This window comes from Etheostoma spectabile, chromosome 3, assembly GCF_008692095.1.
Source record: "Etheostoma spectabile isolate EspeVRDwgs_2016 chromosome 3, UIUC_Espe_1.0, whole genome shotgun sequence".
NCBI classification, from domain to species: Eukaryota; Metazoa; Chordata; class Actinopteri; order Perciformes; family Percidae; genus Etheostoma; species Etheostoma spectabile.
In genome coordinates, this window is record NC_045735.1 from 3,201,168 (window position 1) to 3,213,741 (window position 12,574).

The 12,574-nt window shown below is 40.7% G+C and overlaps 2 protein-coding genes across 2 annotated transcripts in view; both read left to right on the forward strand.

The window, feature by feature from the left end:
* LOC116685511 (aldehyde dehydrogenase, dimeric NADP-preferring) overlaps positions 1-3,832 on the forward strand; it is a 7,400-nt gene extending 3,568 nt beyond the window's left edge. Inside the window, exons 5-10 of the mRNA XM_032510537.1 lie at positions 27-235; positions 1,252-1,369; positions 1,453-1,594; positions 1,691-1,857; positions 1,953-2,052; positions 3,481-3,832. Coding sequence (XP_032366428.1) covers positions 27-235; positions 1,252-1,369; positions 1,453-1,594; positions 1,691-1,857; positions 1,953-2,052; positions 3,481-3,794 — 1,050 coding nt within the window. The 3' untranslated portion in view covers positions 3,795-3,832. The remainder of the gene's footprint in view (positions 1-26; positions 236-1,251; positions 1,370-1,452; positions 1,595-1,690; positions 1,858-1,952; positions 2,053-3,480) is intronic.
* A 7,403-nt stretch (positions 3,833-11,235) lies between these two features.
* Positions 11,236-12,095, forward strand: LOC116682008 (zona pellucida sperm-binding protein 3). The gene is made up of 2 exons (XM_032509699.1): positions 11,236-11,845; positions 11,930-12,095. Exons 1-2 carry the CDS (start codon positions 11,363-11,365, stop codon positions 12,062-12,064), a joined length of 618 nt encoding a protein of 205 aa, XP_032365590.1. The 5' UTR covers positions 11,236-11,362; the 3' UTR covers positions 12,065-12,095.
* Positions 12,096-12,574: the final 479 nt, after the last annotated feature.

Genomic DNA, 12,574 nt, shown 5'->3' on the forward strand with positions numbered 1-12,574 from the left:
AATAAAATGTTCCTGTTTATTTCCAGGATCTGTACCCGGTTGTAACTGGTGGAGTGTCAGAGACCCAGGAGCTGCTGAAGCTCAGGTTTGACCACGTCTTCTACACAGGCAGCGGCACAGTGGGGAAAGTAGTGATGGAGGCTGCAGCCCGCCACCTCACCCCGGTGACCCTGGAGCTGGGAGGGAAAAGCCCCTGCTACATCGACAAGGACTGCGACATCAGAGTCGCCTGCCGGTAACACACCACTCATCAGAGTAGCTCGTATCACCAGTGGTCATACAGCTTTGACTGCTACAGCTGTTATGTCTGCAGTCCTGTTAAAGTATATGTTAAAGTGTTAGCTTGAAGCTTTTTATCATTGAACACAGTGCATTTGAAGTGTTGGAGCCCATCGACACTGAACTGAAGTGATAATGATAAAGTTATTATGGAATACTGAGTTGAATCATCTATTGGAGACTTATTGTTGAGTTTGGTATCAACAGTTCATAGGACTTAAAGGACCATGATGATTCCTTTTCCCCCACATTTTAGTAATTTAAGCGTATGCCTACACTTCTAGTTTTCTCAAAGTATCCCATAGATTTAATGACTGAACGATGGATTTTCCAGCTTGTAGACAGACATCCATTTTCACTTCACTATGCTATAACCATAGACAGTATAAGAGGCTATAACAAGAAGAATTGTCACAGTAAATAAATTGGTTGCCTTTATAATTTGTCAGACTTCCTACTGTACATCCAATATAAAGAATAATAATAAATTTAACAGAAATTTTATTTTAGGCAACAACAAGTCAAGTCGAGTCATATCTGTGTTTATGTCAGCTGAATTTGATTGTCACTGCAATGCATTTTGGTATCAAGTCTCGGCCGGTTCTTTTTCTAAATTGTAGTGAAACACATGGAAACCAGTCGCTGCCTGGAAAGTAAATGAATTGTAAAACATACATAGTAGTTTTGGCAAAAATGCTGATAACAATGCAAATGTATTCACTTATATGGTTTAAGAGGACAGAACATTCCCACCACATTATACTTATACTAATTTATGTACACATTATCATTATACTTTAGCTTTGGATGGACTAATTTAGCAGTTTGCAGTTTATTCTTTTTTTAGTACATCTACACATGCATAAATGTACTTAATATGGGATTTACTCTAAGCCTAAAAACGGACCACACTGCATTAGTTACAGTGTAAATGAAAGTGTAAATGTGTTCTTCCATGTCTGGTTTGTGCAGTCGTATCACGTGGGGAAAGTTTGTCAACTGCGGTCAGACGTGCATCGCTCCAGACTTCATCCTGTGTGAACCCTGCATCCAGGGCCGGGTGGTGGATCGCATCCGACAGACTCTATTGGTACCATCCTTTAAACCTGTCTAAACTAACATCTTAATCTAATTGAAACTGCACAGTTGTCAAGACCTTTTGATCCATCCCAGGAATTTTATGGCGCCGATCCCAAATGCTCGCCGGACTACGGCCAAATCATCAACCAGCGTCATTTCAACAGAATCATGGGCCTGATGGAGGGTTACACTCCTGTGGTGGGGGGACAGAGTGATGCCTCACAGCGCTACATTGGTAGGAAGATACAGCGAGGTAGTAAATAAGTAAAGATGTTGTGTTTGAATCTGTATTTCGGTACAAACATTGACTGTACATGTACTGTACGTGCAGCCCCAACTGTGCTGAAGGACGTGCCCCCTCACTCCAGGATGATGCAGGAGGAGATCTTCGGCCCCCTGCTGCCTATAGTGGCTGTGAGCGACATGGATGATGCCATCCGCTTCATCAACGAGAGAGAGAAACCTCTGGCACTCTACATCTTCTGCTCTGATAAGAAGGTAAGAGGAAACGGCAGGCGCAAGGAGATTTAAAACATTATTTAATGCTCTCTTCATATTTCTTTATGTTCTCTTCCTCCCCCTGTCTCTCAAAGGCAACAAAAAGGATGATTGAGGAGACCTCAAGTGGAGGAGTAGTGGTCAATGATGTTATGATGCACTACACACTCAGCTCGCTCCCGTTTGGTGGTGTTGGTAAGAACGACCCAAAGTGTATTATATCTGTATGTGTACATAGGTGGACTTCATTATGGCAGTGCATGGCCAGATTGAATCTTTTTGGGGGCCTGGGGGTAAACTTTTTTGTTGGCCCCCTATTTCCCCTCTGGTTCCCCCTGTTTTCCCACATTTTTGTTGTTATTGAAATCGGCACTATATGGTGCTGTCAGTTAAACGGGTTTTTAACGACATTAACGCAAACCCATTTTAACGGCGTCAATTTTTTAATCGCAAGATTAAACTTCTTTTTGGCCTAGCAAACTTTGTAGTTTTTTTTCACATGCTGTTGCAACAACTAGCAACGTTAGAAAAACTACAACATCACACCGGATCTTGCTAGACCGGAAACAAATCAACAGGCACGCCGTACACACTTGTTTGGGCTTGCGAGCCGGCCATAGAGCAGCTAGTACCTGCTAACTAGTCGCTTTTTGGCGAAAATTGCTGTTTTGAATGGAAAATGTCATCCACGTGAATCGTGTAGATCCAAAGAGTTTTTATTTGGGGGGGTCCGAGACCTGGTGCTGATACGGCACAGGTGCCTTAACGACCGTTATCTACCAGACCGAATAGCAACTCAGATTTTGGTACCTTATTTAGATGCCATTTAAATACCTTCGCTTCTCTCTGATGGTCCGCAAATGGATGTTAGAGGATTCCAACAACAGACTCAGCCTCGGCAGCCTCGTGGTGCATTCAAAGTGTTTTTCTAAAATACCCTTTTCCCGTCCAGTGGTTGTTTTTACCGTTTTGTGCTCCTTTTCTTTTTTTAGATCAACTTTTTATTGTTTTGTTTTTGAACATACAGCAGAGACAAATACAATTGAACAAGATGATCCATTTTTATATATATATATATATATATATATATATATCAGTACAGGCTAAAAGTTTGGAACCACCTTCTCATTCAATGTGTTTTCTTTATTTTCATGACTATTTACATTGTAGATTATCACTGAAGGCATCAAAACTATGAATGAACACATGTGGAATTATGTACTTAACAAAAAAAGTTTGAAATTACTGAAAACATGGCTTATATTCTAGTTTCTTCAAGGCTCAGAATATTATTATAAGTGTAAGGCAACTTTATGGAAAGGCCCCTTCGGAGATGTTAAATGTGTTTCTTCCCCTTTCGCTTGATCTGATCAAATCCAAGTGTGTCCTGAACAAGTCTTTAGATCTTTAGCCTTAGCCCTGTGTTGTCTTTTGGTATGAAGCATACCTCACCGGCTGGCCTGTTAGACACACGTGTTCTGTGTGAAGTGCACTGACACCCACATTGCAGGACTTATGAATATTGCATATCAGACAGTCTCCACACAGTAACTGCATGTAATGGAACGTCAAAATGCAGTTTAAAAAAAAAAGACATGACTGCAGGCTTGTTTGCCCCTCCAGGTCAGAGTGGTATGGGCCGCTACCATGGCAAACACACTTTTGACCAGCTGAGCCACCAGAGGGCGTGCCTGGTCCGCTCTCTAGGCATGGAGAGTGTCAACCTGGCCCGGTACCCTCCTCAGGACCGCCGGCGGGCGAAGAGGGTGCGGATGGCACTCAAATCCCCCATGATCGACATGTCCAAGAGGACGTTCGTCTGGGCCGTCGTTGCCACCATCATCGGCTTCGCCCTGTTCATCACGCTGCTGATCATCCTGCTCATAGCGTCAGGCCTCAACTGTACCTGCTGGTACTGGAGAGGCTTTTATAACTAGAGACACTGCCACTTCCCTTTGTAAAAATCTATCCAAAAGAAGAAGAAGAAGAAGTTCATTCTGCAATGATTTCCATGTTAAGAACACATCTGAACCCACTTTGAATCCTATGTTTTGTATTCAGATATTTTAAAGATAAAATAGGATAACCTTTTACTCTAACTTGTATTTGCTGTGTGTCTATTTTGTATCAGATGTCCCCCTACAGCAATGAGACCAACAAGCTTAAACACTGTCCAAAAACACACCTGAGTCCTGTTCATTTTTTTATTGAAGGTTAACATTCACTTTTGGAGGAAATGTGTACTTTACTTGTTGTTCCAGAATAAAAGACTGGTTGGTATATTATGAACTTCCATTTTTTTCATCTTTTTATTAGTGTATGTTGACAGAAAATAACATGTATACATATACAGTTTTTAAAAGTGGTATAGATGGAGAAAACAGCCTGTGCAAAAATGTCATTTTCTTTCTTCAAAGGACTGAAACGAGAAATTAGCAAAAGACATAATGAAGTAACACAGCAAAGTCAAAAATGTTAGCTTTCTCCCTGAAAAGCAAATTGGACAACAGCTTAAGTTAGTGGAAGTAGATCTTGGTGGGGAAATGACACCCCGACAACATCCTCAACATCAACGACAACGACATCCAGGTAGTAATAAAGACACACTGGCAGTGTGAAACTGACTTGCTGATGCTGCAGAAGAAGAAGAATTGTAAGATTTATCCTACAATCAACACATCTGTTAACCCCAGCTGACATCCGAATCTCATAAACACCTTGATCTCCTGAGTTCTTACTCTTACAGACCACAAGAGGTCAGCATTTGTAGTTAGTTCACTGCAGAGAGCTGACAACAGATAAAATGGAATAAGTAGATAAATAAAAACCAATAAATCAGTCATGCTGTTGGTTTGAATCCAAATGCACAACGAAAGAACACATCAGCATTGTTGCAATCTATCTGCATGAATACATATTTGCTGTATAATATGTTGTGTGTGTGTGCTGTAACACACATCGTTGTAGCTGTTTTACTACACCTCTTGAACGAGTAAGATGAGTGATAGCAGTAAATTGAGGAAGGGGTAAGGTATGGGGAAATGAGACTCTCTTGTATGCACTTTTTTATCTTTAATTCTTTATTTAGTTTTTTTGGTTTCACACTGTTTGCTGTAATTCATTTTTTTTCCCGTACCAAACACTTTGCATGTACAGATTAATAATTGAGACTTTATCTATCTGCAAATGTGAGCACTGACTTGACTAAATTACTGTCTGTACAATCATCTCTGGCTCAATGAAAACCTGTTGAACACACTGCTATGCAGGTCGTCATATTCTAACACTATAATAAAGTATCTGTGTTAATGTTTTCAGTGGACACAATGGTCCCAAAATGTTGCAATATGATACACATGTCAGGTGCAGATGTGTGTTGTCCAAGTAGAAGGGTTCTCTACTGTAACAGTAGAAAAGAAGCGTACTGTGTGTGGCTAGAGGGCAGCAGAGAACTAAAGAAAAAGAAACATTACCATGTTCCACATGTTCAAATCAATAGCTTCTCTAAGTTATGAGACAAACCCTAAAAAAATACATCCTCTCAGTCCTAAATTACATTAACATTAATAGGAAAATATGCTGAGTTTCATTCTGTACAGTCAAAGACAAAAGTGTAGACCTTGTTCCGTTAGTAAAAATATCTGCATTTGTGACACATTCTCAGCCACTGACTATACACACCACATCCTCCCAAATGACAGCTATAACATATCATGACACATATAATGTGTGGCAGTTAGTCCCGTCATAGTTTGGGCGAAGTGTGTTCAAGGCCTTTTATGTAATTTAGTTGAGCACCCCAACAGGATCTCCCTGTTCCTCTGAGATGCTCTGCTAAGCTCTAAACTGACAGCTTTATCACGTAATGGGTCTGGGGATATCCAGGCATTCAGCTTTTGAGCCAGCAAAAGGAAACAGCTGCCATCTCAGCACCCTGCATCAGCTCCAACAGGCTCACCGCAGTTGCACCGAGTTCCTGGAGGCCTAAGTAACGGTCGCACAACTGCAGCAGAGTCAGATTGTTGACTGGGCTTTGGACGTTAAATCAGTTGGCGACATCAGTTCATGACTTCCTCAGAAGTGATTTTCAGCAAGTGGATGCTAAGTTACCTGTATGTTTATTTTAAAAGAGGACAAATAAAAGAGAACAGTACGAGTATACAGCTAAACTGATGAAATTAGATTTTTAATTCATGTGCTTCATCAGAATGCTAATGTTAGATATCTGAACTTTAATTTAAATAAAGTTACTTTGACACTTTTCGGATGTACTGTATATGGCAGAAAAACTATTTTATCATCCTAAAATAAGATATCATGACTTTCTTGGATTGCGCTGTCTGTTTGTAGTGTAATGCTTTAGACCATGACCGTTTCAATGACAGACAAAAAACAAAACAAAAACATGTGGTAGTTCAGTTTTGTTTTCATGAACATGATTTCTAAAATAGCAGGTTTGCCAGGTCTCGTACTTTCTGACCTCCTGTGATATGTTCCATTTGCAGATGACTCATGCACTGCAGGAGCTACTTTTAAAGCCTGTGATGTACTTTCAGGGCTTTGTTGCTGCCGGACTGCAAAATTTACTTTAGCAAAGATTTGTCCTCATTTGTCCTCTACGTATAAGACACCGTCTGGCAAAAACCCATCAGCCCAGCAGCTGCCTGACCGAACTCGGCTGGCAGTGAGCTTCAAACACATCACTTCTCAGTCTCGCTGCAGCTTTGGGAGGAAGGAACACACATTTCAATATTTCACTCTGCAAAGCTTTTGGGTTTAGGGTATAACATGTGAGGCACAGTATTTCTCACGTCTCCTGTCTTATCTCACTTCTGTCTTTTCTCACTTCTGGTGGTCTTTAAGAAGCACCGCACAGGGCTGCCCCCCCCCTCACAATATCCAACAGCCCAGTGTCAAATGTGGACTCATTCAAGTTTCTGGCCTCCATCATCCTTAACAAGGCTCAGCAGAGGATGTACTTCCCACGGCAACTGCGGAAACATGGCCAACCACAAGAGTTGTTGACCATCTACACCGCTGCCATTGAATCCATCCTCTGCACATCCATCACCGTTTGGTTCGGGGCAGCCACAAAACAGGACAAATGTAGATTACAACACATAATTCAGACAGCTGAGAGAATCATTGGTGCCCCCCTGCCAGGACTTGTATGCTGGAAGGAGCAGGAAGCGGGCAGAGAATACCACCGAAGACCCCACACATCCTGCACACACTCTCTTTAACCTCCTCCCCTCTGACAGGCGCTGCAGATCACTGCGCACAATAACAACCAGACATTAGAACAGCTTCTTTCCCCCTACCATTACTCTACTGAACTGTGGATAAGTGGGGTCATCACCCACTTCTCTACACATTACATACTTCTCGTTCCAATATGCATCTTGCACAGTACTTTGCACCATTACTTTGGCACTTTACATCCCACTCCGTGTGTACTTTATTGTCAGACCCGGCTGACAATAGATAGTGATAGTGAATAGATAGTAAAATCCAACGAGAGTTTATTAGTGTTAGTCAGATGACAAACCAAATGTAATGGTGAGATGCTGTGAAGCGGCAGGGGAGCGAAGAGGAATCCGAGCTGTGAGGAAGTGGGCAGTGAAGATCCAAAGGTGAGTCTGAATGCTGAGGACCCGTGGAAGAAAGACAGTGACCAACGATCCGATGTCAGGTCACGGTGTGAAGCAGGTGGTGATGATGGTGATGAGACATAGGTGGGTGCTGGTGGTTACGCTGGACAGTAACAGGTGAAAGCTTTGATGAATGAATGGAGACAACGCCTCCCCAGGTTGCTTGGCAACAGGATCCAGAGGCTACAAGACAACAGAAAAAACAGACATACAGACAACAAACAGACTCAGAGCGAGGGAGACCTGACACTTGATATTATGTCTTATTTGTGTTTTGTATTTTATGTTGACATGTGTCTACACATATTGTTGTCTCTATTGTACACAGTATGTGTCTATGTTACTATTTGTCCACTGAATGTTCACTACGACATGTCTACTTGTTGAATGTATAGAGTGTTACAGTAACACCTACCAAGTCACGTCAAATTCCTTGTGTATTTAAGTATACTTGGCTTATAAAACCAAGTATACTTGGATTCTGAAAATTAAAAACTGATTCTAATCTTATTAAAGAATGTGTGAAGGTGAACATTTGTTTGCATGCATTTATAATGGCAGTGTGTGTGTGTGTGTGTGTGTGTATGTGTGTGTGTGTGTGTGTGTGTGTGTGTGTGTGTGTGTGTGTGTGTGTGTGTGTGTGTGTGTGTGTGTGTGTGTGTGTGTGTGTGTGTGTGTGTGTGTGTGTGTGTGTGTGCATGTGTGTGTGTGTGAATTCAGGTTAACCTTCAGCTAGTTTGCAAGCCACTGTTAAGGTGAGTTTTCTCTCTGGTGCTAGTGTCTGAATTTTGATCAGAAGCTGAGTCATTTTCCCATAGAACTGATCAACTGATCAATTTTGTGTCTAAATGGTGCAAAATATCCAAGCAGAATATACAAGCAAGAACCAGCTCCCTTATTCATTCTGAACATTCTTTAAATGTGTTTATTTTACCATTGAATATGATTGAAAATGAACAGAATAAATGATTGATGTAGCATGGTCGCTGGCTGCAATAGCGCCTGCTGTCTCCCTTCTTGTTTCCCTGGCGACCAGGATGCCCTCTGTTCATCAATAGGCTCGATTTCTCGTTCAGGGACAGGCGTGGCAGCCCCTGAGGCAGCGGTGTAAAATGTAGGCTACATGATGCAGCTGTTAGGCAGATGTAATGGCAGAGTCATGCTGTGTCTTTGGCCTGGACTGTTGACCACCAAAATTACCAATATTTGAAAATTCTGTTTATTTATACCATCAAATCATAATAGGCATCATGAAAAGCATGTCTAGAAGAAAATGTACGTGATTGCTGTAATCATTGATATCAAGTTGCGTCATTTGTCATCAAAACCTCAACCTTAACAAACTGTACATATAGTCATAATGATCTTATTGTTGTGGTTTCTGTTGGTTTTGTGGTTCTGTTATTGTTTTGTGTTCATTTTGTGCAGTTGTTCTGTTTCTTGTTGTCTGTTATAGTCCTAGTTTCCGCCCTTGTCTCCTCGTGTTACTTCCTGTCTCGTGGCTGTTTCTGTTTCCTGTTTTATTTTGAGAGTCCGTTCCTCTGTCTAGTCCCGTCTGGTTTTACTACCTGGGCTTGTGTTTTTCCCGCCTTTGTGATTGTCGTCCCCGCCCTGATGTGTTTCACCTGATGTATCACCTGTTCCTCGTTTGCTCTTCACCTCTTGTGTTTAACCTCTTGTGTTCCCTTTGTCTCTTGTCAGATCTTTTTGTGTGTTCTTTGCTGTTCGCCTGTTCTTCATTTGAACTCTTCCCTGAGATCAGTTTTTTTCCCTGTGAGTTTTTTCCAGTGTCTGTTTTCCAGTTTTTGTTTTCTCTTTTAACTTTTGGGGTTTTTGTCTTTTTGGAGTTGGGACTTTGTTTTTTTCCCTGTGTCGATGGGGTTTTTGCATTTTGGATCCCTGTGTTCATTTGAACTCTTTAGGTTAACAAATCCTCGCTAATCTCTCTCCTGCTCGCCTGCCTGCCTCATCTCTGCTTTTAAAATTGTGACACTTATGTGCTGTTAATATGCGTGCCTTACTGTGCATTTACACATTTTTAAAGGAAGTACATGCTGTATACAGGTGCTGTTAAACATACATTGAGACTTAATTTTACACCATGGAGCTCATAAATCACAGTACTCAATGAGTTTTTTCATTTTCAAGTGAATGGAGCTGGTACAGATTCAAGTTTTAAGTTCTCAAAACAAAAAGTGATGGCACCCATCTAGAAGGAATTATGCAATGTTTGACATGTGCAATGCTTTAGTATTACATCTACAGGAGCAGATCTAAATGTGTTTTAAAGCTGCTGTCTTCAGCAGCTTTGAACAATTTTTTTTTGTATCAACATTCTTTAACATTTCTTGTTTGTGACAGGGGTCAGTCATAGTGATGAACCTGCAGCTCCCTCCAATTATCACAGAGCTTTTTCAGCATCTTTAAACTCATTGTTTTGGTTTTCGGGACTTGCAAATGTACTGTTTTGGTTCACTTCAGCCACTCTCATCAGTGTTGTTTCCAGCTGTTTTAATGCATAAATAGGCAACTGTTTGCTTGGACTGAAAACTGGGAGCAATTTTACCGTTGCTTATGCTCTAACAAAAACATAAATGTAGCTGTCCAACAATGAGATGTATGTAGAAGTAAAACAGATTATAAAAATGTTAGGAAAAGGTAGTGACTCTTTCCACCTTCACACAATACTGTTCACAATCCAGTAAATCGCAGCAACCTGTGAATGACATTTTTCATTACTTAGGTGCGGTTGCTAACCCTTAATATCCATGGGGATCATCATATCGAGGCTTAATGTTGATCATCTAACTTAAGGTTACCTTTAATTGTATCATTCTTTCCCAAGTATTACACCTCTGAGCCCCATATCTCGGTCTTGTTCTGTAATACTGTCAACAACTCATGATTTCTGCTCATACAAAGACAAAGTCATATTATTGAATTATGTCTTTATTATAGTTTATTATAGAGTAGAGCTATTGAAAGCTATGCAATGCGGGTATGTTTCCATCTGTGTTCACCACATTACATTCTGTGGCTGCAATCTAGTTCAAAATGCTGCAGTATACAGACTTGCATGTTGTGTAACTATTTATACTGCTTCACAGTTTTATGTTCCACAATACATCATATTTATAATAGAGCTGAAACGACAAGTTATCAACATAAAATTGACAACAAAATTATATACATGTATTTTTTTAGATTGGATTAATTCATCTTTCAAGCCAAAACAACATATATATGCTGGTTTCTGGTTACTTCACAATGTAAAGATGTGCTATTTCATCTGTGTTTTAGCATTAATTGAAAATAATTTTGGAGTGTTCTATGGACAATTATTCTGATGTCACTTTGACCCCTGGGATTCTGCAATGGGTATTTTTCACAAATGTTAGATGTTTAACAAACCAAACAATTCATTGTTCAATCACAAAATGTTATAGTTGCTGCCTTATTTTATAAGTAGTACCTACAGCTCTCAGACAAATTAAAGTACAACATTCTCCTATAATATTTTGTAGTGGAGTAGAAGTACAAAGTAGCACAAAATACATATTCTGTACACAAACGTCAATATGTCAACAGCACTTATACATGCACTTTCACCGCTCTATTTATTTATCATCATCATTGTCAAAGTTTTGACTTTCTTATTTTTATTTTCTGTCTCTACTCATACTTTGTGACTAATTGGTGTCTCCTGTCTCCAATTAGTGAGGGACGTGCACCTGTGAGATCCACACATGTGCCAAGGGATCCAGCTAATTAAGCAGAGGGAGAAGTCACTCTCTTTGTCTGTCTTCGGTGGTCATGCTTGAGAGGGCTGCATAGAGAACTCTGTTTTTGCAACAATGGGGTCCAGGCAGTTTATTGTGTTTGGCTTTGTGCTTGCGTGTGTCGGGCTTAGTGACGCTCGATTCCTCAGTATGAGCGAGCCAACCTACTGGGAAGTCGAGGTGGAAGTCTCGCCAGAAGCAGAACCTGAGAGAGAGCACTCCAGGAAGTCTAGTCAACGATCTCGCATCTTCCATGCAAAGCACATTCTGCCAGCACTCAAACCACACTCCTGGAAGTTTCCAGAAGATCCTGTGGATTTGGTGAAAAAGCACCCTGTCAAGTTTGAACTGCGGCAGCCGGTGACCACGAACCGCGTTGCTGTGAGGTGTTGGCAAAGTAAGATCCAAGTTGAAGTGAGCCAGGACCTGCTGGGCCTCGGCAAGCTGATAAAGCCGGAGGACCTCACGCTTGGTGACTGTTCAGCCACTGAAGTTGACACCTTGTCTCATGTGCTGGTCTTTGAAAGTGAGCTGCATACCTGTGGTAGCAGACTAGTGGTATGATGTTTTTTTTCTTATAATGCATTCCTGTTATTATATTGTATAAGTAATGCCAATCAGTTGTACTTTTTTTTCCCCTAGATAACAGAGAATGTCTTCATTTACGCTTTTACACTGGTCTACAAACCCAAAGTGTTTGGCGGAATTCCCATCATAAGGAGTCAGAGCGCTGTCATTGGAGTGGAGTGCCACTACCCGAACAAAATTATAAACTAGCTCCTGCAAAGACCCACTTGAATTCACTGTGAAAAAAATAACTTTTTTTTTTTATGTGTATAATAAAGTAAATGTATTTCTTAACATGCTTACCTTTTTTACCTGGGTCCTAAGACCAGACCGAACTTCCTTATTTGGTTAGAGAATCTGAGGGATCACAGAAACTGGGAAATGTCTTTGCATTGTATGATATCAGGTCACATGGTTTACATTGTTGTGCATGAAATGGCTTTTTAAGCTGGGTGCATAGACTTTGTTACTGTTACTCCTTTATTCCATCAGTGTAGATTCAGTTTTTATTTATTTGATATCTTTAGTCTAAGGTTAGCCCATTTAGACGCCTGCGCTACACTGACCTGAGAATAGCACATCCTCTGCTTTTTGATAAAACCTGGGCAGAAATACTTTAAAGTCCTGTAACTCAGATAAAATTACACTATGGCAGTCCATTCTTCTCTAGGTGTTGTCAGCTTTACTAAACCATTTTAGTACTCCCTTCCAAGGTTAAGT